This window comes from Dendrobates tinctorius, unplaced genomic scaffold (genome assembly GCF_039654945.1).
Source record: "Dendrobates tinctorius isolate UK_male_01 unplaced genomic scaffold, ASM3965494v1 ptg000084l, whole genome shotgun sequence".
NCBI classification, from domain to species: Eukaryota; Metazoa; Chordata; class Amphibia; order Anura; family Dendrobatidae; genus Dendrobates; species Dendrobates tinctorius.
This window is the reverse complement of record NW_027361752.1, coordinates 44,167,562-44,192,500: the sequence shown is the minus strand read 5'-3', so window position 1 is coordinate 44,192,500 and position 24,939 is coordinate 44,167,562. Positions and strand designations below refer to the sequence as shown.

General features: G+C 48.2%; 1 protein-coding gene across 3 annotated transcripts in view; it reads left to right on the top strand.

Moving 5' to 3' along the window:
- Nucleotides 1–23,488, top strand: part of GART (phosphoribosylglycinamide formyltransferase, phosphoribosylglycinamide synthetase, phosphoribosylaminoimidazole synthetase) — a 73,543-nt gene extending 50,055 nt beyond the window's left edge. For all 3 annotated transcript variants that reach the window (XM_073584603.1, XM_073584605.1, XM_073584604.1), the window contains exons 10-22: nt 6,176–6,344; nt 6,982–7,213; nt 9,256–9,350; nt 9,781–9,890; nt 10,034–10,232; nt 17,316–17,567; nt 17,741–17,893; nt 18,116–18,319; nt 18,505–18,654; nt 19,663–19,793; nt 20,444–20,585; nt 21,354–21,469; nt 22,100–23,488. In XM_073584603.1, coding sequence (XP_073440704.1) covers nt 6,176–6,344; nt 6,982–7,213; nt 9,256–9,350; nt 9,781–9,890; nt 10,034–10,232; nt 17,316–17,567; nt 17,741–17,893; nt 18,116–18,319; nt 18,505–18,654; nt 19,663–19,793; nt 20,444–20,585; nt 21,354–21,469; nt 22,100–22,306 — 2,160 coding nt within the window. In that variant the 3' untranslated portion in view covers nt 22,307–23,488. The remainder of the gene's footprint in view (nt 1–6,175; nt 6,345–6,981; nt 7,214–9,255; nt 9,351–9,780; nt 9,891–10,033; nt 10,233–17,315; nt 17,568–17,740; nt 17,894–18,115; nt 18,320–18,504; nt 18,655–19,662; nt 19,794–20,443; nt 20,586–21,353; nt 21,470–22,099) is intronic.
- The last annotated feature ends 1,451 nt before the right edge of the window (nt 23,489–24,939 follow it).

The window sequence follows — 24,939 nt, the reverse complement described above, 5'->3', positions numbered from 1 at the left end:
TCAGCCCCAGAGCTCTCTGTCCCCCTACCACAGGGTGGATCGATTGAGCAATACCCCCCTGTAAAACCTCCTCCAGCTCTGCTACATCGCCTGGAGGATGAGACTGAAGGACCCTGGACAGCGACGACCTGACTGAGCACAGGAGTGGAGGTATGGGGTCGGGTCCTTATCCCCGGGAGAAGCGCTGACTTAGCGTCAGCGGTGGTACACTGGCGCCCGGTCGCGGCCCCCCTCGCCCGGCGCTTACCGCGGGGAGGCCAGAAATTTAGCCCCCGGCTTTTTCGGCCTGCTAGGCTGCAATTTAAATAGCGCCGCCGGCCCCGGCACCTACAGTGGGTAGGCCAAAAATTTAGTCCCTGGCTTTTCCGGCCTACTAGGCCGCAATTTGAATAGCGCAGCCTGCGCTATCGTCACCGCCCCCTCCTCTTGGCGCCTCTCATTCTTAACGAGACGCGCAGTTCTAATCTCGGGGGCCATGTCTGTTTACCTCTGCTGCAGTTAACCCTTTCAGGAGCAGCCGAATACCGGGTGACGCCACAGGGACGCCACATTCAACTGCCCCCCCTCCCTCCCTGTCTTGCTCTACACAACAAGAAATGCTTAGAGCAAGACAGGGAGGGGGGAGCAGGTGAATAAGCCCCGCCCATTGGACCGGACTGAGGCACTTTACATACATCTGAACCGATATAAAAAAGGTATTTATGCATGAAAGGTGCGGGGTCAGGGGGAAGCAAAAGTACTAAGAGAATCCTTATGGGACACACAATTGAATGATATCATTATATGATATCTCAAAAAAGGGGCGACAGATTCCCTTTTACCCTTTCTGGAGCGCTATGCCTCATTCACAGGATGCTAAACGGGCCGCTAAGAAGCACACTGTGCTTTCCTACCGTGTGTACTACCTGCAAGTCGGCCTTACCACAGCGAGCATGACTCTCCAGTGCTCAAGCTAATCCGTTATGTCCAAACCGCGCCCCGACCTGCGCTCCAACGCCCCTCGCAGCCGCTGCTGACGGGCCTCCTGCGTCTGGTACCCCCGAGTGGGCTGCATCCCTGTCACGGTCGATGGAGCCTCTGACCAAGGCTATATTCCCCCTCCGGGAGGACTGTCTCTGCCAAAGCGGGCTCATGGCGCGTCCCCTAGTCGCGTTCGCGCCTCAGCATCAGCGACTCCTGTCTCTCGCTCGCCCTCTCCTGAGGTTCACAGCGAGCATAACTCTGATTTTGTATCTGTCACGTCAGCCCCTCAGAATCCCCCAACTGATCAAGAGTCGCTTGATTCTCTTATAGAATCAGTCAACAGGATTCTGAGGTTGAATGAGGAAAATAATTCCGCTCCAGCACTCCTCATTTAAGGAATAAGCGTGTGCGCTGGTTATTTACCAGCTGTCCAGTATCATAGGGATCAGCCATAAGTGGTTCACTGGGCAAAAGTTTACTCTGGCTAAATACCTTTTTGATCCAGACCTAATGAAGGATCGATTACAGTTCCCTCCGGTGGACCCTCCTGTACCGCGTCTTGCTTCCACAACGCTCCTATCTGTTTCTGGGGGTTCCTCGGTCAGAGACCCCTCCGATCATCAAATTGACTACCTTGCCCGTTCAATTTTTTTGGAAGCTTCAGGAGCGGCGTTTGTTCCATCCTTCGCCGCAGTTTAGGTCACTAAGGCAAGGCCGCTTGGGCAGAAGTCCTGATTACTGCCTTCCAGGGCACCAATCTTCCTCCGGAGACAACCTCTGTCACCAGCCAGTTGATTCACACTGCGAACTTTGTAGTAGACTCTTCTTTTCAGGCCGCCAATTGCGCGGCTCATACTGCCGCTAATGCGCTCTCCATTAGAAGAGCCCCAGGGCTCTGCGGCTGGTGGGTGGATGCCACATCTAAAAGTTTGACTTCTCCCCCCTTTTCAAGCGGGTCATCTTTTTGAAGAGAGACTGGACCAGCTCATTTCTGATACTACCGGGGGAGAAGAAAAGTGAATTCCTTCCCCAACAAAGGGCTGTTCGGCCGTTTTCGCTCCCAACAGCCGACGTGTTTCGATTTTCTTGCAACAATTCCAATTGGTCCTCCTCTACCTTCTCTTTTGGATCAGGTCTGTCCCCGCGCGAAGACAGAGGCTCCCAGATCTCATACAGATCTAACCGTTTTTGGAAACCCAGGCCTAGGGCTTCTGGATCTAGGGGAGCCAGATCTCCTATATCTACCTAATGACGACAAATGGGTCAGGAAGCTGGTATTCTTCGGATATAATATACAATTTCTTCCCTACCCCCTCCAACTTGAGTTTTCCTTTCCTCTTCCTCCAAGAGAAAAACAAGAGCCTTCCTTCGGGCTGTTCAGGCTGTTCTAAGGGACGGAGTCCTCTTTCTGGTCCCCCTTCACGAAGGGTTCAGAAGATTTTACTCAGTCCTTCTTTTGTGGTTCTAAAAGAGGACTGGTCCATGCGACCCATCTCTGGATCTCAATTGTTAATCGCCTTGTCACGGTACGGCGATTCCAAATGGAAACTCTCCGTTCAGTTGTCGCTCCCATTGGAAAGGGACAGTTCCTAGCATCCATCGATGTCAAGAACGCTTGCCTTCACATTCCGATCTGCCTGTCCTTCCAGTAGCTCCTGCGTTTTGCAACTCATGAGGAACACTTCCAGTTCATGGCCTTGCCCTTCAGACTCGTCACCGCTCCCAGGGTCTTTACCAAGGTCATGGCGGCTGTCATGCCCATTCTTCACTCTCGGGGAGTGGTACTGTTACCGTATCTGGACGACCTGCTCATCAAGGGTCGGTCCCTTCCAGTCTGCAAGGAATCTGTGGATAGCCGTAAATACTCTTTCCCGCCTAGGGCGGAAGATAGAATGCAAAAAGTCTTTCCCAGGACTGGCTCACACTTCCCGCGGGTTGACCACTCTCCCTCCAGGAGAGACCCAAGCCTTACAACAAGCAGAGCGGCCTCTTTCTCGACCAGTTTCTCCATTCGCTTTCAGCATGAGAGATCTCGGAAGGATGGTGGCAGCGATGGAAGCAGTTCCATTTGCACAGTTCCACCTCCGTCCCTTAAACCATGCATTGCTGTTAGCTTGGGATGAGAACCGGTTCTCCCTGGACCGTCGGATTCCTCCATCCCTGCGGGACAGGCAAGCCCTCAGGGAGTAGACACCGAGGTCCTCCCTGAATCAAGGGAGGTCTTTTCCCACAGTAAGATGGTTGGTAGTAACCTCCGACGCAAGTCTCCTCAGTTGGGGTGCGGTCCCTCGTCACCTCACGGCATAAGGTCATTGGTCAACCCGAGAGTCACATCTCCCCATTAACGTTGGGAGATAAGAACAATCAGATTAGCTCTAAGGAGTTTCCACCATCTCTTCGCAGGTCTCCCCATCAGGTCTCAATCCAACAACGCCACGGCTGTAGCGTATATCAACTGTCAGGGAGGTTTTCGGGTCAGGATGGCACAAAGTGAGTTTCATCTTCCATAGGTCCGAGACCAACCATTCGCCCATCTCAGCAAGCCACATCCCGGGCTTGGAAAATTAAATTAGAAGATAGATTTTCTCGGTCACCAAGGCATTGCCACGGGGAGGTGGTCTCTTCATCTGGAACTCCTTCAGCAGATTTGTCATCGTTGGAGGACTCTGGATGTGGATCTCATGGCCTCAAGACTAAACAACAAGGTTCCTCGGTTCATTTTCCGATCGCATGATCCTTGCGCCATCGGAGCGGACGCTCTAGTTCCGCCATAACTCTGGTTCCGGCTCCTGTACATCTCCCCCCCCCCCCCTCCTTTGTTCCCTTGTTTTCGAGGGTCATCAAGAGGATCAGAGCGGAGGTAGTGCCAGTGATCCTAGTCGCGCCAGACTGGCCGCGCCGAGCATGGTATGCAGAACTAATACAACTAGTCGCCGACGTCTCCTGGCAACTTTCATATCATATGGATCTACTCTCGCAGGGCCCGATTTTACCACCAGAACTTCGGGGTTCTGTCTTTGACGGCGAGGCCGTTGAATCCTGGTGTTTAGATCAGGCTGGTTTCCCTCACGACGTGATTTCCACCAGGATTAGTACCAGAAAGCCTGTGTCCATGCGCATCTATCACCGCGCCTAGACAACCTTCCCTTTTTTTTGTGGTGCAAGCTTCATGGTCGATCACCTCCGGTATTTTCCATTCTGGCCATATTGGAATTCCTTCAATCCGGAGTAATATCAGGCCTTGGGCTTAGCTCGCTCAATGGCAAAACTTCGGCCTTGCCTGTGCTTTTCCAACACACATTGCCACCAAGCTTCAGCTCAAGACATTCATTCAGGGAGTTTCCCATGTGGCGTCTCCTTATAGAAGACCACTTGACTCATAGGGCCTTAACCCGGTTCTCGGGGCCTTTCAGGAGGTTCCTTTTCAAACTGCTGCAGGACGTGTCACTGATCGTCCTCTCTTGGAAGGTGGTCTCTGTAGTGGCAACTACGTCAATCAGATGCGTTTCGGAATCGGCAGCCCTTTCCTGCTGTTCTCCGTTTCTGAATTTTCATCAGGAAAAGGTGGTTCTCAGGACGTTCCCGTCCTTCCTGGACAAGGTCGTCTCCTCTTGCAATCTCAACTGGCAAATTGTTTTGCCTTCCCTTTGTTCCGGCGCCAGTCCATCGCATTGAGAAGGCCCTCCACACCCTGGATGTGGTTAGGGCGCTGAGACGGTACATCTCGCGAATGGCTCCTTTCCACAAGTGAAGGGTTAAAACTAAAATCAAAGCTGAAGTTTTGATTTGTCCATTCTCTGAAGGTTTCGTTTCTCCATTTTTGTTGCTGTAAGATAAATTTTTGTAATTAGTATGAAATAGTTCAAGCTGTCATGAAACCAGACTGTTCCCATCAGGTGCAAGATGAGGGAACCGGGGGTGTAGAACTCTGAAGAATATGCCATTATATTGCTTTCTATGCTATTTGGATACGGACATATATGTAGTTGAGAACTTTGCATAATTAAGCAAAAGATTATAAAAGAAGTGACTAAAATAAAGGGGACTAGTGATCTGTCTTGATCCTCCCGTACAGAGACCCCCGTCTCCGTGTGGTCATTCCCAGTTGCTAGCAACGCCCTGTGAACTAATCTGGAAATCACTGGATCAACCGTGAAGGGTTAATTTAGCCCTCCCTCAACAAGATGCCCTGTTCATACTTCCAGAAGGGCATAGTAAGGGTCTAGCCAGGTTGATTCGCTTGGCGATTCAGGTATCCTACTGTCAGGAACGCGCCTGTCCCAGCGGGGATTAAGGCGCACTCTACCCAGTCAGTGAGTGCCTCTTCGATCTTTCGGCACCAGGCCTCGGCAGAACATGTCTGCAAGGCTGCAACTTCGTCCAGTCTGCATACTTTTACAAAAAGTTACCACATTCATTCTCGGGCCTTTCCGCAAGACTGCGACTTGGTCCAGCTTGTGTACCTTTACAAACATTGCCTAATTCTTTCTCGGACTTCTGCGGATGCAGCTCTCGGCTGACTCTGCCTGCAATTGGCAGTACCACGGTGTTCACTTAGTGGTACATGGGGTATTAGCATATGTATGCTCCCCACCCAGGGACTGCTTTAGGACGTCCCACGGTCTCTGTGTCCCCCAATGAGGCGTAGGAGAAATAGGGATTTTTGTGTACTCACCGTAAAATCCTTTTCTCCGAGCCAATCATTGGGGGGGACACAGCACCCACCCTTTTTAGCCTATTGGCTCACTGTAGCATTCTTAGGCGTTGATATTGTTATGGTTATTGTTAACTGTTTATGCTCCTACTGGTTTTTTCACCGAACTGGAGAATCTCAGCCAGCGAGAGGGTGTATACTGCAGGGGAGGAGCTAACTTTTTTTCTGGTTTACTTGGTGTCCTCCTAGTGGCCAGCAGCATAACACCCACGGTCTCTGTGTCCCCCAATGATTGGCTCTGAGAAAAGGATTTTACGGTGAGTACACAAAAATCCCTTTATTTTAAGGGTTTTCATTGGATCAATCATCAAAAGTAGTGATGAGACCCGCTGGGTATGGGATGGTTGCCTTAGTCATTGTCGTGCCTGTTTACTTGCAGTGTCTCTCCATGCCATATCTGGTCAGGTGGAAAAGAGAGGTCCCGGTTGACCCCCACAAAATCAGGTTAAACTGTCACCTATATATCACGATGAACTAATCAACTTTTCTATTTTCAAGGTGATTCTGCCACTGCTTCAGAGCGACCTCTATGAAGTTATCCAGGCCACAATCGATGGTCAACTTGCTGGTTCTATGCCAGTCTGGTTACAAGACCACGTGGCTGTTACTGTGGTCATGGCCAGTGGTGGCTATCCTGGTAGTTATAGCAAGGGCCTGGAAATCACAGGTATGGAGTATTGTTTTCAATTTTCTTTTTTAAATGTAAAGTTAGAAATGAGCATTGTTGATGCTACATGTCACACGATTATGCCTTTAGAAATGACACAATGTGCAAATTCTTTCAAGCAGTGAGTAAAAAAAAAAAATCAGATTTCACTGTTTCCATTAGCAGATTAATGAGTGCAGCTCTGGAGTATAACACAGGATGTAACTCAGGATCAGTAATGTACTGTATGTACACAGTGACTGCACCAGCAGAATAGTGCGTGCAGCTCTGGGATATAATACAGGATGTAACTCAGGATCAGTAATGTATGTACACAGTGACTGCACCAGCAGAATAGTGAGTGCAGCTCTGGGGTAGAATACAGAATAATGTATACAGAGTAACATCTGTTTAAGTAGCTTGTCAAAGGGGATTCTCTGCTTTTGTAATGCGCTTTAGATTACGCAAGTTGTACAGGATCCCCATCTATTAGCCTGATCAGAGGATGACTACAAAGGGCATCTCCTCTGAACGGCCATATTTATGCATTACGTGATGAGCCATTTGCTTTTATTGTGAACCATGTATTTCGGGGCAGGTTACCCCAGTCACTGTTTATTACACACCACACTTGGGTAATTTTTGGTTTCTTTCCCAGGGCTTACAAATGCCAAGAACCTTGGTATGGAGGTGTTCCACGCTGGCACAGCACTGAAGGATGGAAAGGTGGTCACCAGCGGTGGGCGAGTTCTGACCGTGACTTCAGTTAGGAAGGATTTACAATCTGCCCTAGAAGAGGCCAACAAAGGAGTGTCAGCCGTAGACTTCTCCGGAGCCGTGTACAGGAAGGACATTGGTTTCAGAGCCATTGCCTTTCTCAAGCAACACAGGTGTGTGTAGGAGAGGCAGCAGTGAGACACGTGTCATCAGTGACTGTAACCGACCATTGACTATTATTGTGTAGATTTTGAGCTGTAATTTTCATTTGGTTACAATAAAACACTTAAGTTTTGTTTATAGCCAGCGTCGTCTTCATGTAATCACCAAAAAATCTGTATTTTTATCATACTACCACGAATGTTTGCGATTTTGAGTTTGTCCCCTCATGTTTCTAAAGTGGCTGGGGCCTTATGAAATGGGTCTGCATACGGTCTTACTAAAATCCACAAAAGCAAACCTGTGTCGCTTTTTGTAGCTGAAATCCACGGTGGCTTGTAATTCTACACACAGCCTAAATATTTTTTAAGGGTGTACACTTTTTTATTTTTATTTTTGTTTTTTTTATAATAAATTTGGAACCCCCTTACTAGAGCAGACTTATGGTTCTCATGATTTCTATCTTGAACTCCATATATTGGACGAGACTCAAAAAAAAAAAAGACCAAGAATTATCGTGTGCTCATGTTCATAAGGAACAGGTGACGATCCTGTTGGGCTTGTCTTAGTTTATACACTGCAACCAATCAGGATGTAGAGCTGCAAGTTGAGGGAGAAGGCGCGAGCAGCAGCTTGAACCAATGATACTGGGGGCGTGTCTCAGACCACCACAGACTTGCTGTAGACAATGTAGCTAAGATGTAGTCACTGATACTAAAAAGAGCAATGTGGAAGTTCTCAGACAAATGAATAGCAAGTAGGAGTTTGCTCTAAGTACTGACTCAGTTTTTCTTTTTTTTTTTTTTTTTTTAAGACTGGCTTAATACAGGTCTTATAGGGAATCTGTCACTAGGTTTTAGCTAGCTAATCTGAGAGCAGTGTAATGTAGGCAAACAGACCCTGATTCCATTGTTGTCTACTGGGTGTAGCAGTTGTGACATAGCTTTAAGATGTAGCATGAAGCAGAGCAGGCTCACTCCACTTACATCACATTTCTTTTTGTACATGGTCTATTGACAGTGCTTATCAAACGAGAGGATGTGGCCAGGGCTCACAAACTGTCCTGGCAATGATAATCTGGTGATATAACCTTCGTTATATTGAAGCAGCAGCACACAGCCTAATAAACAACACATCCCTCTAATCTGTATCTCATCTACCTGATGCTGTTAGAATTTTTATATATTTTTTTCATGCTTGTTTTTATTTTATTTTTTTTTATTTTTTTTAAATTGACATTTATAAGAAAAAGCTGAAAAAAAGCATCACATTTTTATGGTAAATAAAAAAACGCAGGTAAACTGATAAAATTGTGGTTACAAAGCAGAAACAATGCAATATTGAGATTCAGCTTAATTGGGGAGGAACTAAACAAAAAACCTCCTCCACACTGCATATAGGATGTTCACCCCCTCCTTATACACCACAGTGAAAAGGAAATCTTACCTGGGTAGATGGATACTGTAAAGTTAGTCAAAAGTGGTGAACTCTATGTATAGGAGACTAGTGCCCGAGGGGAAAAAAACATACATTATAGAATGATGACCTTCGGCACTCGGTCAAAGAGGTTAAGTTTCACTGATTTCCAATTTTATAGACAGCCGACAAAATGGGATATAAAGACGTCAATCCAATCAACGTTTCGGTACGAAATGGGGGAAGCCTTGCCAAATAGCACAAAGTAGGAGCAGCCTGTGGGTGAATGCCGGCGTGTATCCGGTGTCAGGATGTGGTGAGGTATCCTGGCATTCACCCACAGGCTGCTCCTACTTTGTGCTATTTGGCACGGCTTCCCCCATTTCGTACCGAAACGTTGGATAGATTGACGTCTTTATATCCTATTTTTCGGCTGTCTATAAAATTGGATATCATTGAAACCTAACCTGTGACTTTTTGACTGCCGAAGGTCATCGTTCTATAGATGGTTACTGTGTTCAAACTCCAAAAAACAATATAGCGCCAACCTATTCTGCAGCATATACTGACTAACCGTATAGAGTAAAATATTTATCACGCTCTAGATAACAGGGTGACTTTAGATTTCTGCTTCTTACAGACATCTCACCTACAAGGACAGTGGTGTGGATATTGAGGCTGGAAATTACCTGGTTCGGAAAATTAAACCATTTGCGGCAGCTACAGCTAGACCAGGTACAGTTATTCTCATGAACTGTGGTGACCCAGCAGAGCCCAGTGTCATCTGTCCATTGGGGAATATAATAATTGTAGATGACAAGCAGTAGAGCAAGAGCAGAGACACAAACTACATATAGGCATAGCTGAGGAGACGAGCTTTCAGTTAATGGCAGGCCATCGGATGGAGCTGGTCATGCAGGAAAGTCAAGGTAAGATAGTTCCTGCACCTATAGTGCTGGAGGAATGCTGAGGAGGAACCGCCACTCAAAAAGGGGTGAAGGTATAGTTAGAGCGCATGAAAATCAGGTTATCTCCTATACATAACAAACTGCTATGTGCAACAAAAGTAGTTTTAACTTATTGTAGCAGATGTCGGCCAGACCGTGCTTTTGCTTGGCAGGACTTGTCGTACCTTCTGTACATTGTTGCTATTTGACTTCCCCAGGTTGTAATGCGGAGCTCGGAGGGTTCGCCGGCCTGTTTGATCTTAAAGCTGCAGGATTTATTGACCCTATACTGGTATCTGGTACAGACGGTGTAGGAACTAAGCTAAAGGTAAACTGGAAAACTACAAAAGAGCTTTATATACAACAAAGCTATATACAACAAAGCTTTATACAACTCTGATGCTATAACCGCCCATCTCCTGCACAGATACAGCGCCCAGCGTGTCCTCAGCTGTCCCATTCTCTCCATAGATCGCTCAGTCGTGTAACAAGCATGACACCATTGGCCAGGACCTGGTGGCCATGTGCGTCAATGACATCTTGGCACAGGGAGCGGAGGCTCTGTTCTTCCTGGACTACTTTGGCTGCGGGGCCTTGGACGTATCGGTGGCTGAGTCTGTGGTCTCTGGTATCGCCAAAGCCTGTCAGATAGCTGGCTGTGCCCTTCTAGGTAGTGACTATTTTTTTTTTTTTTTTTGCTTTATCACTTGGACTTCTTTAATAAAATGCTGTTATTTCAGGCAACTTGATATTTGAGAATCTGGGAATCCACTTTAAAAGTTTAGTGGCCCCGTTTACCCCCTAGAGTAAAAGGGGGAAAAAAAATCTTTGATACTCAGTGTTTTCTTCCTCCTCTCTCTATTCCCTGTTTTTTCTTTCTGCTTTCCCAGTTATTGGAGCAGGTACCTAATTACAGCAGTTACACTCCATATCCCTCCCAGTAGTCACAGCGGTTCTCCCTTCATTTGGTATAACCAGCTTTTACTTAACAGCTTCACCATGCACTAATGTAGTCACAACAGACCTTCTCCCAAGCTTCCATTGATCACAACAGCTCCTCATCACACTAACTTAGACACAAAGACCCCCCCTGTCCTATTTCCAATAGTGATGACCGCAACCTCCACTCAATTGGTCTAGTTACATCAGGTCCCCTCACTAACCAATTAGTTGCAGCAACTCGCCCCCAGTAGTAGTCACAGCAGCCCTCATATCTAGTTACAACAGCTCCCCTTATTCCACTTTCTCCTCACCCCCAGTTTTCAAAACAGCCCCCTGCATTAGACTGGACACTTGCTCAGAATCACAGCAGACCTCCTGTCAGTGGATTTATAGCATTGACTAGAAGTGTCAGGTGCCTTGTTGATGGCCATGACATTTAGGTTTTTGTCCCGCTCTGCTCTGATTAGTATAGTCTACATGCCTATCATAATTCCACTAGTCTAGAAACCTTACCAGGCCGCCAGGAGTGGACTATCGGGATATCAGGACTATGACTGTTCATCCAAATGTGAACTTTTTTTACTCTGTCGCCTTATTGGGGGACACAGAACCGTGGGTGTTATGCTGCTGTCCACTAGGAGGCGACACTATGCATAATCTGAAAAAGATTAACTTTGTCTCCTCCTCTGCAGTATACACCCCTGGACGGCGTCAGCCTTCTCCAGTTTTTGCTTAGTGTCGCAAGGAGGCACACCTTTTTTTCTTTTTTTCCTTTCGTCGGAACAGATGAAGAAAAGTGGGTCTCCAGCGAGACTCCCGGCATGGCTCCTTCCTTGGCCCCCTTTTTAGGGGTGCCCAGTTGAAGTAGAGATGGCGGTCCCCCATGTCGCTCCTTCCCCAGTCCCCTCGGGTACTGGTCCGAAGTTGAGACCCCCCCCCTCCTTCCCCAACCCCCTTCAGGGTCTGGGTTGAGGTTGAGGCAAGGATGAAGACCCCCTGACGGTGACAGACGCACCCTCCCTAATCCCCCGCAGGGGGCATTAGGTTGAGACGCTGCAGGTAGGGTCGGAGTACAGACAGCATTCTGCACCAGGGACCCCAGCCCAGCTGTGGGATCCTGCTGGGGCCGGGAGAGGGTGTAGGCAGACGTGGCACAGCAGAGACAGGGCTTTCTGCGCCCCTGCCTCTGCAGCAGCAGTGGCTCCATGGCGCTCCAGGGACCCCCCACACAGGAACCGCTAGCACTGCTGCCCCCACCGCTAGCCAGTCGCCCATTCTGGGGGGGTCCGGTGCAAATCCGACCCCCTCCCGGACTACCGCGCCGCTCTGGAGCCCTCCTGGGCATCAGGCCTCTAATTTAGACCGCGGCTTCGGCCTAGCCGAAGCCGCCGCCTTTTCCCCGCCCCCCGGCCCGCCCCTGGCACGCCCCCCGGATGACGAAAATGACACTGCAGTGTCATAGAAGGGGCGGATCGAGGCAGGAAGGGCGCGCTTTTACATGGCCCAGCGCGCCCTTTTCCAGCTCTCCGCCCCCTTCCCTCTCCACCTCAGAATCCGGTGGCCATCTTGCTGCACCTGGAGGAAGGCAGCACAGAGTCTCCGGGGGGCACAGGACATGGGGCTTATCAGCGCTGGACCTAAAGGGAGCACCGGTGGGGTAAGATCACAGCTGGGTCCTTGGTACTCAGCTGTGAATTCCTATAACCTATAGCGCTCTCCTACTCCTTTTTCCTCTGCGTAGATACCCCTGTAGGGTCTCTATTAATCAGCCTAGGTACTATGTCGGGCTCAAAGAAAAGAACCAGGCAAGACTGCTTTTATGCAGTCTGCACTCTCCCCAGCGGCAGCACGTATCCGCACTGCCGGGACTGTACCCAAAAAAAAAAACGGAGCAGAACCCCAAGAAGTCCCTACCAACGCTTCTGCGACCGCTACTGCGCTGGAATGGGCAACTCAGATGTCGCAGTCTATGACACAGTCTATAGATAACCTGACCTCCACATTACTGCAGGCTCTGCAGAGTCATGTCTCGGCTATGAACGTTACCCAGCAAAGGGACGTCCGGTCTCATGATCAGGGCGCTTCCGACAGTTCGAGGCGTAAGCGGACCCACAGGTCGCGTTCAGCTGTGTCCTCACATAGCAATAGGTCTTCCCCCTCCAGGGAAAGACACAGTGGCCTCAGGTCACCGAGGCCGTCCCCTGATAGAGAAGGACAATGCGGATCTCCACAATGATCCCAGACTACGGGAAACCTCCGCTCTAGTTCGCCCGCTAGGGAGCTCCTTAGCGATGCGCAGGACTCAGAGGGCATATGTGACTCCAATTCAGATAACGAAACAGAGAACGCTTTGCTCCCTAGTCCCCCTAGCAATACTGCGATAGTTGAGGATATCGTCTCTTCCATCCTTCGGGTGCTGGACATTTCAGATCCAACCCCGGAAGCACCAGAACACAACATTTCCTTTGAAAGTGTTCAGAAACCATCGAAGGTCTTCCCTAATCACCCGGAATTCCAAAAAATCCTTTCTAAGCATTTTTCGCAGCCTGAGAAAAAATTCGCCAATCGCAAGTATTTGGAAGCAAAATACCCCTTTCCACAGAAAGACACCAAGGATTGGACAGATCCGCCTGAAGTGGACCCTCCAGTCTCTGGGCTGGCAGCACAAACGCTTCTCTCGCTGCCGGACAGATGAACCCTCAAGGACACAGCAGACAGACAAGTCGAACGCATGGCTCGTTCAATCTTTGAAGCGGCAGGTGCCTCTTTGGCTCCCGCATTTGCTTTAGTCTGGGCAGCCAAGGCCATCATGGCTTGGGCTGCTCTATTGCAAAAGGGCCTTCAAGCTTCAAATCCTCAGATGGCGGACCAGGCGGTGCAAATTGCAGTGGTGGCAGATTACATGGTCCTTGCAGCGTTGGACTCTGCAAGAGGAATAGCGGGAATAGCATCAAACGCCATTACAATCCGGCGTATTCTCTGGCTAAGAGAATGGAAAGCGGATGCGGCCTCAAAAAAGTCCCTAACAAATCTCCCGTACTTCAGTGGCCGTCTTTTCGGTGAAAAGCTGGATACAATGATATCCAATGCTACCGGGGGCAAAAGTACTTCCCTCCCTCAACTAAGACCAAAACGCACGTTTAAAAGGCGTAATCAATCTCGTTTCCGATCCTTTCGGAATTCTTCGGGCTGGTCCGTCTCACGCCCAGCACAAAACCGTAATCGTTCCCCCCGCAGGGACAACACACGGCGGCACAGAGGCCGGACAGGAACTGGCAATCAAAGGCAAGCCAGGCAAAACCTAAAGGAGGAAAACCTCAGACTTTTCCCTCGTCCTGACTCATGCCCTCTCGAAGACACCCCACTTGTTGGCGGACGACTGCTACTCTTTCAGCAGGTCTGGCTGCCTATTACAGAAGACAAGTGGGTCAAGGAAATAGTGTCTTCAGGATACAAAATCGAGTTTACTACCAGCCCACCGCACAGGTTTTTTTTCCATCTGTCCCTCCAAAATCCCCGCTCAAAGCTCAGGCCTTCTGTCAAGCGGTTTCTTCCCTCCTGCGAGCAGGAGTCATAGTGCCAGTCCCAGCAGAAGAGCGCTTCCGAGGGTTCTACTCCAACCTGTTCGTGGTGCCCAAGAAGGGAGGCAGCGTCCGACCCATACTAGACCTCAAGCAACTCAACAAGTACGTTCGAGTTCGTCACTTCCGCATGGAATCCCTCCGGTCAATCGTTGCGTCTATGGAAAAAGGAGAATATCTTGCCTCCATAGACATACAGGACGCATACCTGCATATACCAATTGCTCCCTCCCATCAGAGGTTTCTCAGATTCGCAATCAACCAAGACCATTATCAGTTTGTGGCCCTCCCGTTCGGTCTGGCCACGGCCCCCAGAACATTTACAAAGGTCATGGCAGCTACCATGGATGTTCTGCACTCCAGAGGCATAGTAGTCGTTCCATACCTGGACGACCTTCTCATCAAGGCCTCCACCCTCAAGGACGGCGAGGTCAACGTCTCGATCACGATCGACACTCTGACGCGCCTGGGATGGTTAGTCAATTTACAGAAGTCCTCGACTACCCCGAGTCAGTCTCTGACCTTCCTGGGGATGCTATTCGACACCTCCAAGGGTCTGGTGATCCTCCCCAGGGACAAGGCACTGGCTCTCCGTCTGGGAGTTCACACACTCCTCCGCAAGTCCCCCAGATCTCTCCGGTATACCATGAGAGTACTTGGCAGGATGGCAGCAGCAATGGAGGCGGTACCATTTGCCCAGTTTCACCTCAGACCCCTTCAACTGGCCATCCTCAAGTCCTGGGACAGGAATCCGTTCTCCCTCGACAGGGAGTTCCGGTTATCAGCAAACACCAGGAGGTCCCTGCACGGGTGGCTCAAGCCAACCTCGCTTGCAAGGGGAAAATCCTTTCCGGTCAATGGAAGGTTTTGACCACCGACGCAAGCCTTATGGGTTGGGGCGCGGTGCACCTACATCACAGAGCGCAAGGCAGGTGGTCACCAAGGGAATCGACCATGCCCATCAACATCCTGGAAATTCGGGCCATCTTCCTGGCGTTGCAAGCCTTCCATCACTTGCTGGCAGACTTTCATATCAGAGTACAGTCGGACAATGCCACGGCAGTGGCATACGTGAACCATCAAGGCGGCACCCGCAGCATCCAAGCGATGACCGAAGTAAAGCGTATCCTACAGTGGGCGGAGGATGCAAGGTCGGTACTCTCCGCGGTCCACATTCCGGGCGTGGACAACTGGGAAGCCGACTATCTCAGCCGACAAGGAATGGACTCGGGGGAATGGTCTCTCCATCCCGAAGTCTTCGGTCAGATCTGTCATCGTTGGGGGACCCCGGACGTGGATCTGATGGCATCCCATCTCAATGCCAAGGTTCCCAATTTCATGGCCAGGACGCGCGATTCGCGATCGCTCGGAGCAGATGCCCTGGTTCAGGACTGGACCCAGTTCCAGCTTCTGTACATTTTTCCACCCCTCCCCCTGATCTCCAGAGTCCTGAGGAAGATCAAACAAGAGGGTGTTCCCACCATTCTGATCGCTCCAGACTGGCCCAGGCGTACATGGTACGCCGACGTCGTGCAACTCACAGCAGACGCTCCCTGGCGTCTCCCCACACGTCCCGACCTCCTGTCACAAGGCCCGTTCTTCCACCAGAACTCAGGGGCTCTCAATTTGACGGAGTGGCCATTGAGACCTGGGTTTTGACCCAAGCAGGTTTTTCACCGGACGTTGTTAAAACCATGATCAGGGCTCGAAAGCCAACTTCAGCCAGGATTTACTATCGTACCTGGAAGGTTTTTCTTCACATGGTGCGACTCTCGTGGGCAGATTCCACTTCCCTATTCTCTTCCAAAGGCCCTCGGGTTCCTTCAGTCAGGCCTGGACGCCGGGCTATCCCTGGGCTCGCTGAAGAGCCAGGTCTCAGCGCTTTCAGTGCTCTTTCAGAGGCGTATTGCTAACAAGCCGCAAGTGTAGACTTTTCTCCAAGGGGTTTCCCGATTGGTTCCCCCCTACAAACGTCCGTTGGAGACGTGGGACCTCAACCTGGTCTTGACAGCACTACAGTCACCTCCTTTTGAACCCCTTAGGGTGGTCTCACTCCGCTTTCTATCGCAGAAAGTGGTTTTCCTGGTGGCAATCACCTCGCTACGCAGGGTGTCTGAACTTTCAGCTCTTTCCTGCAGACAACCCTTCCTGGTTTTTCATCAGGACAAGGTGGTTCTCCGTACAGTACCATCCTTCCTTCCGAAGGTCGGGTCCAGCTTCCACCTCAATGAGGAAATATCACTACCGTCTCTTTGCCCGGCTCTCGTTCATAGGGTAGAGAAGGCTCTGCATACGCTTGACCTTGTCAGGGCATTGCGTGTTTACGTGTCTAGGACTGCTCCTTTCCGGAAGTCTGATTCACTTTTCCTTCTTCCAGAAGGCGTTCGCAAGGGCCTACCGGCTTCCAAAGCCACCCTTGCTAGGTGGATCAAGTCCACCATTCAAGAGGCTTACCGCCTCAACAATTCTCCTCTTCCGGCCGGTATCACGGCACACTCTACGCGGGCGGTAGGGGCCTCTTGGGCCATTCGGCATCAATCCTCAGCACATCAAGTGTGTAAGGCAGCCACTTGGACTAACCTGCACACATTTACAAAACACTACAGAGTGCATACCCAGTCCTCAGCGGATGCGAGCCTGGGTAGACGGGTCCTGCAGGCGGCAGTACTCCAAGTCTAGGGGACTGTCGGCACAATATTCGTCCACTGCTTCCCACCCAGGGACTGCTTTAGGACGTCCCACGGTTCTGTGTCCCCCAATAAGGCGACAGAGTAAAGGAGATTTTTGTGTACTCACCGTAAAATCTCTTTCTCTTAGCCTTTAATTGGGGGACACAGCTCCCACCCTGTAGCCCTTGCGGGCCGTTGTTACGGTTGGGTTCTCATATTGTTGTTTGAGCCTGTTTATAGTAGCCTTTTTTTTTACAGGCATGGTTATGTTTCTGGTATATTCCTCCTAATGCTTTTGCACAAAACTGGAGAAGGCTGACGCCGTCCAGGGGTGTATACTGCAGAGGAGGAGCCAAAGTTAATCTTTTTCAGATTATGCATAGTGTCGCCTCCTAGTGGACAGCAGCATAACACCCACGGTTCTGTGTCCCCCAATTAAAGGCTAAGAGAAAGAGATTTTACGGTGAGTACACAAAAATCTCCTTTTTTAAATTATTTTTGAGATGTTAGGGAAATCTAATAGTGATCGTTCTCGTAATATTTATTGCCTTCTGTTCTCAGGTGGAGAAACGGCTGAGATGCCAGGAATGTACGCCCCCGGGGAGTATGACCTGGCCGGCTTTGCTGTGGGCGCGGTGGAGCGCGGCTGCATGCTGCCACTTCTGGAGAAGATCACTACAGGTGACCTGGTGATCGGCATCTCTTCCTCTGGGGTTCACAGCAACGGCTTCAGCTTGGTCCGGAAGATTCTTGAGAAGTCGTCTCTGGAATTGTCATCACCATCACCACCCGGATGTGGGAGTGGGACATTGGGTGAGAATGTTTTAACATTAAAAAGGTCTCCAAAATTTAAAATTATTCACTAGCTCTAGACCTAGGTCTTTCAGTGAAAGCAGCCTTCTCCTTGTTGCAGTGATTTCTTATCTTTATGTCCTTGAGATGTTCATTCTTTTGTCCTTATCTGTGTGGTTTTGCTTTTCTTGCAGGAGAACTGTTATTGACTCCTACCAAGATCTACAGCAAAGCCCTCCTGCCCGTCCTGAAGTCTGGCCATGTGAAGGCCTATGCCCACATCACAGGGGGTGGTCTGCTGGAGAATATTCCCAGGGTCCTGCCTGCCTCACTTGGAGTAACTTTAGGTGAGATTTTGTGCATGTGTAGCTAGTCACAGAGGAGACCCTAATGGGCCAGAAATTACTCTGAATATAATGCCAGTTTCTTTCAAATACTTTTTGCTTGATAACTCTGTAGTTTTGAGTGACTCATTCATTTTCCATATAGTGGACTGAAAATGGGAGAATGTGTCTGTCTGCGTGTATGCATACCTACATACCTCTAATTCACAATTTTTGATTTTTCAGATGCCCTTTGCTGGCGGATACCAGGTATCTTCTCTTGGCTTCAGAAGGAAGGTGGCCTGTCTGAGGAGGAGATGAGCCGGACCTTTAACTGTGGTATCGGCGCTGTTCTTGTTGTGGATAACCTGTTTGCAGATGTCGTCTTGAAGGAAATCCAAGCTGTAGAAGATGCCTGGCTCATCGGAGAAGTCATCCTGCTCCCGACAGGTCAGACTACCTGCAGTTACCCAGTCTTTTGCATGTTCCCAGCAGGAATGATATAAGGGGCGCCATGGAGCAGAGCTAATGATAAAATGCAGAGCAATGCTAGGAAGGCCTTGGCTCCCAGTCATTTAATTATAGAAAGCCATTGCTGGAATTGGATACTACAGTGATATGTTACCTTCCCATAGGCGCCGAAAGTGTGAAAATCAAGAATCTGGCCTCTGCTCTGAACAGGACAGAACCACCAGCACAAAATTATACATCGTCATCAGTCTTTGATGGGCAACGTCCGGCTGTAGAGCGGAGAGTGAGAGTAGCGGTTCTTATTTCTGGGACAGGTAAGGACTTATTGTCATCTGTAGGAGTCAAGTTACATAAAATATAGTAAGTTGCTGATCTGATATTACAGCCTGTAATATAATGCATATAGTCATAGCGTAAGGCCCCGTTACACATAACGATGTCCCAGTGATCCCACCAACAATCCGACATGGATGGGATCGCTGGGACGTCGTTAGGCTGATCGCTGGTGAGCTGTCACATAGACAGCCCCTCCAGCGATCAGGACCAGCGAGCAAGCTGGTTTCTAATGTAAACATTGGGTATCCAGGAGCCGCGGCTCTTGGATACCCTCTGTTTACCTTGGAAATGGCGTACACGCTGGTTTCCAAGGTAAACATCGGATATCTAAGAGCCCTGCAGCTCCTGGATACCCGATGTTTACATTAGAAACCAGCGTCACTGATCGCTGGCTCCCGCTGCCACACGCAGCGATGTGTGCTGGCCAGCCGGAGACCAGCGATCAAAAATTGGCCCAGGACGATTGAGCACGATCAGCAATACCCGGCAGGGGGGCCGGTCGCTGATCCCCGTCACACACAGCGATCTCGCTGGCGAGATCGCTGTGGCGTCACAAAATCAGCGATCTAGCTTGCGAGATCGGTGTGTGTGATGGGGCCTTTAGGAAACAAGTCAGCAGGCTGTCATCAGACATGGCCTTAACAGTATAGATAAGGTTCTACAGTGCCAGGGGAGAATGGTTTTGCCTGGTTCAAATTGGTATACGTTCAGTAAGTGCAGCTCTGGAGTATAATACAGGATGTAACTCTGGATCAGTACAGGATAATGCATGGTACTCAACTTTTTGTATGTATTTTTTTTTTTTTTCCACAAACTTTAAAGACCTTTCTTAGACCACAGTACAAGAAGCCATGTTCTCCTGGCCTATGAACCGCACCTAACGAATGTGAGACATGGACCTCACTTGCTAGTATCAGTCTTTGTGCCGCAGTGCGTTATATTGAGCCGGTCAGCATTATAACATGTTGGCTCTTTACTCTCCTCAGGTACAAACCTGGATGCACTAATAAGAAGCACACAGTCCCCCAACTCCGCTGCTTACGTTGCCCTGGTCATCTCCAACAAGGCTGGTGTTGGAGGTCTGCAGAAGGCAGACGCTGCCGGGATTCCAACAAAGGTGCGTTCTTCTCTTCCTACAGCGCACTGTGATTTATCCTCACGTTATAGGTTGCTATATCCGCTAAGATAATTCCTAGCACTTAACACCTTAAATGCCAGGATCCATAGCAAACACTGCATCTATTACATCTAGATAAAGGAAGATTGGTTTCGTCTTTCAATCTGGCTGTCATAAAATATGGGCTCACCACCATTTACTTGCAGGGGCTAGCAAGGACATTGTGGTGGTCTTCTCAGAATGCTCCAGGCTTGTCCTATTAGGGGCCGTTCTGCTTTTCTTTAGAATAAAAGCGATCTTCCTTTTGGATACATTTCACCATTTTGGCATCCACATTACATGGAAAAACCAATCAAATCCTGTGCTCCCATCCTCGCTCAGTATAATCAAAAAATTTTTGGCACTCAACTCGTTGCAAAGATGAAGAATTTTTATTTGTGACTGCAAATAAAAATTCTTCATCTTTGCAACGAGTTGAGTGCCAAAATTTTTTTGATTATTCTATACTGGTGTGGGAACCTTCTTTTGTGCACTGACACAGCTGTGCCACGTTATACTAATGACATCCTCGCTCAGTAACACTTCTCGTTTGGCCTCATTTTATGGCTGATTTTGGATGACTTGTACTAGTCCAATCTCTCCCATCGCAGGTGATTGACCACAGACAGTTCAGCAGCCGGGAAGAGTTTGATAGCGCTGTTGGGAAAGTTCTCGAGGAGTTCTCCATCGAGCTCGTATGTCTGGCCGGCTTCATGCGCATTTTATCTGGTCCCTTTGTCAGGAGGTGGAATGGTAAGCGTGCACAGTTACCGAATACTTACTTTTTACATTCTGTGTGGTGATGTGACCACTTATTTTATTTTTATTTGTTAAATCGGCAATATAGCTGTACTCTTATGAAGCCTAGGCACAGGCTGTACAAATATGAAGGTATTGCTATATGGCTGTAGTGTCTTATCAGGACCCCATATCCAAACTCTTAAATGCTGCTGCCATTATAGATTTGGAGGTTAAATTGGAGCTAACTGTAAACTTGGTTGCTGGCTGTATAACACAACTGGCAACCATGCTGTATGATGTGTGACCAGCTTCTGAGCCTCCATACAAGCAGAACACACAGGGCCAGGTGGGCTCCCTGAGCGCCAGGTTTGCCCCAGCACTTGCCCAGGTTTGCCAGGAGATGGCATCAGCATTGACTATTAGTTTATAGATACTACAGTCACATGGGGACTCGGAGAAATTTGGCTTGGTTAATCAGTGACCGATGACTGGAGTAGAACTTCTTGATTGTTTTTTTGTTTATAGGCTAATTGCTTGATAAATTGGGGAAATTGTAGCAAGAAACGTAGGCTTGTCAGATTAATCACTGTTCATGTACTGTGTGGACACAGCAGAGCCAGTTTAACTAGGAGTCCCTTTGGTTCTGGGTCCTGTAGGGGGCTATCCCTTTTATTACACACTAAAGTGGTCACATAGGACCAGCGACTTGTCTCCATCATCCTGACTTTTGTAGCACAGTCCTATAGGGCACTTGACGTTCCTTTTTATTTTTCTCGGCAGGAAAGATTCTCAATATCCATCCATCGCTGCTTCCATCATTTAAAGGAGCCCACGCTCACAAGCTGGTGTTAGAAGCCGGAGTGAGGGTCACCGGTTGCACTGTGCATTTTGTAGCTGTAAGTACATGTAAAGTCTTTAAAACTGTTTTATATTGGATATTACATAATTGAAGGGAAAATCATGCTGATCCCCCCACACCCCACAATATGTGATAACCAGATGACAGATGCAAGTCTTATGTGTGCAGCTGTAAGTGGGCAGGTGGTCGGACCCCCTCCATAAAAATGATTAGAGAGCGCCATACACGCACGGCCACTGACACTCGTCTGCCGTTCATTTATGGGCATATTTTGTTAATGGGAATACCCATTTTTCGATGAAACCACAATTCTTAGATTTAAGCATTGTCTGTATTCCCCTATTATCACTCTTGGCAATTGTATAATTAAATTGTTACCCTTTACACTTGTTAATGGGGTTTGTCTTAATAGCCCAACACTGTTAGTACAGATCAGACACTATAGGGACATCCATGTTGGCATTGGGAATAGTAAGGCCCAGTTGTATGAATTTACTTGTGTTTCCAGGAGGAGTAACAGAGGGATAGCACATTGAGGATCTAAGAAGTGATTCTCCTAAATTTTTAGATTTGACAAATACTTGTATTGCTCAATAAAATAAGTCAGGAGAGTGGACTTTTCCTTTTTAGTTCCAGAAATGACAACATTTTTTTATTTTTGTTGCAGGAGGAGGTTGATGCGGGAGCGATCGTCAATCAGGAGGCTGTGCCTGTAGAGTTTGGCGATACTGTAGACAGCCTGTCTGAACGGGTCAAAAAGGCTGAACACAAAGCTTTTCCTGCAGCTTTACAGCTCGTTGCCAGTGGAGCAGCAAAGCTGGGAGAAGATGGCAAAATCTGCTGGAACAAGAACCTGCTGCAAAATAACCATTGAACAACAAAGCAACTAAAAATCCAAAAACCAGCAGAAAGAAGGCAGAGATGTTTTCCTGCCCAGGCCTCCAGACAAATGCACTCAGGATGCAGCAGACCCACTTAGTTAAGATGGCTGTAACACAGGTGCAAAAATACTGATGAAACAACCACTCCATGGCAAACCAATCCATGGAGGGGAGGTTGCCTAGTATGTTATTGCACAATAGAGACTTGTATCTGGTGCTATTCACACAATGGGGAATGCACAGCATCTGATTTACAGCCTATTAGTGATGCCCATATTATTAGACTAGGTGGGCTTCCCAGTGCTATCCAAATGTGAACAGACACCACAGTTTACAAGACCATATGGGCCTGGTTGCACCCTGAAAAAATAAACTACCGAAAAATACATATAAAAATGTGAGGTATCAGTCTATATTTTGTCCAAGATATGCAAGCTCGCAACTGTACTGTAGACAGCCTGTCTGAATGGGTCAATAAGGTTGAACACACAACTTTTCGTGTTCAGCCCGAAACTTACTACAAGAGGTTGTGAAACGCGCGTCGAGGTACGTCTCGACAGTCCCTATACCCCATTTCAAATCGCTACAGGTAACTTAAATTGATGATTTTGTGCAGCTTCATTGGCTCATTGCTTGTCTTAGGCTGTCTGACACATTAGTATTATACTTTTGGTCACTATGACCTTTGATGAAGTGAGACAGGCATTTAGATTCTTGGGAGTCATGGTATTGTATATTTAATACATATTAACATAAGCTTGTATGATTCTCTTACATGCCATCTGTTCTTTTTGCACTGAAGCCACTCTATGTACTTTCTTGAAACCTAGGCCACTTAATATACCATTTTTTTTTTTTTTTTTTTTTAAACATTGAGGTTTGCACCTGGGCACATCCACTGATGCTATACATAATATTGATGTTATGTGGATCTGTCCTTTGGAGCCTTTTGCTGCTGTCTAGCCATATATATAATTTTTTTTGTCCCAAGTAATTACAGTCCTATTGATTTATTGTACTCTCTAATATAGCACCATTAATTCCACAGCGCTTTACAGACATTACTGGCACTGTCTCCAATAGGGAAATCAGATTGTGAGCCCCATCAGGATGTCATTACTTTTTCTAAATTTTTTTGTATGATTTGTATAATAAAAGTTGTGTAATTTTTTTTACTTTTTTTTCTTTTTGATTGACTGGTTCCTTTTTATCTTTTGCTTTTGGTGTTCGTTCATTGCTATATTGGAGGTCCACTGCCTCGGAGTAACCCTTGACTATGCCCTGTCCTTCAAGCCACACATCCAAGCTCTCTCCAACTCCTGCCGCCTTCCAGCTTAAAAATATTTCCAGAATCCGTCCCTTGCTCAACCCTCACTCTACTAAAATGCTTGTACATGCCCTCATCATCTCGCGTCTCTACTACTTCATCCTTTTCTGTGGCCTCCCTTCTAACACTCTCGCACCTCTCCACTCCATCCTTAACTCTGCTGCCTGATTAATCCACCTCTCTCCTCGCTACTCCTCCGCTTCTCCCCTCTGCAAATCTCTTCAGTGGCTCCCACTCCCTCACCATATCCAGTTCAAATTACTAATACAGACCTACAAGGCCATCTACAACCTGTCTCCTCCATACATCTCTGAACTAATCTCCCGACACCTTCCCTCACGTAATCTCCTGTCCTCCCAAGACCTCCTTCTCTCCTCCACACTTATTTGCTCCTCACCCAACCGCCTCCAAGACTTCTCCCGAATAGCCCCCATCCTCTGGAATTCCTTGCCCCAACGCATCCAGCTGTTAACCGCTGTCAGATCCTTCAGACGGAACCTGAAAACCCACCTCTTCAGGAAAGCTTACAGCCTGCAATGATCCCCGCTGCCTCCTCACCACTACTGGAGCTACTGCCTGACCAACTCCGGAGCTGCTGCAACCCCCCAACCTACTGTCTCCTTCCCCACCATCCTGTAGCATGTAAGCCCGTAAGGGCAGGGTCCTCTCTCCCCTCTATATCAGTCTGTCATTGTAAGTTTGTTTACTGTAAGTGATATCTGTAGTTTGTATGTAACCCCTTCTCATGTACAGCACCATGGAATCAATGGTGCTATATAAATAATATGAAGGGATCAATAATTTAATTGAGGAATTTTATTTGCGTTGCGTTTGAAAGTGCCTAGAGGTTTTTTTTTTTGTGTGTGATCCAACCGAGTATCCCCAGTTTTCTCCACAAATGACTGTGGATTAGGTGATCTCTCATAGACCTAGGATCACACAAGAGGGGAAGAACCTATCAGGCAAAACCTCTGTAAGATCTTTGTCTGCTCTGAGCATTCCTCATAGATCTTGTATTATGTTCCTTAAATCGTTATTCTGATCATCAAAGGTACCAATAAGATGAATGCCACTATCCGTCTCCTCCCTATTCTAAGGACACATAAAGGAGTCGTGATTTTGTGATAGTGCTTGTCTATAGGCTTCACCGAGAACCTCTTTGGGAAACCTTTTTGGAAAAAAATGTTCTCGTTCTTTAGCCTTCTTGATCTAATATATTGGCACCTTGCTGTCCCTCTACGCAGAGGAGCCAAATTATGACTCTTCCAGGACAAAAGGCCATTTGTTGCGTCGGTTTCT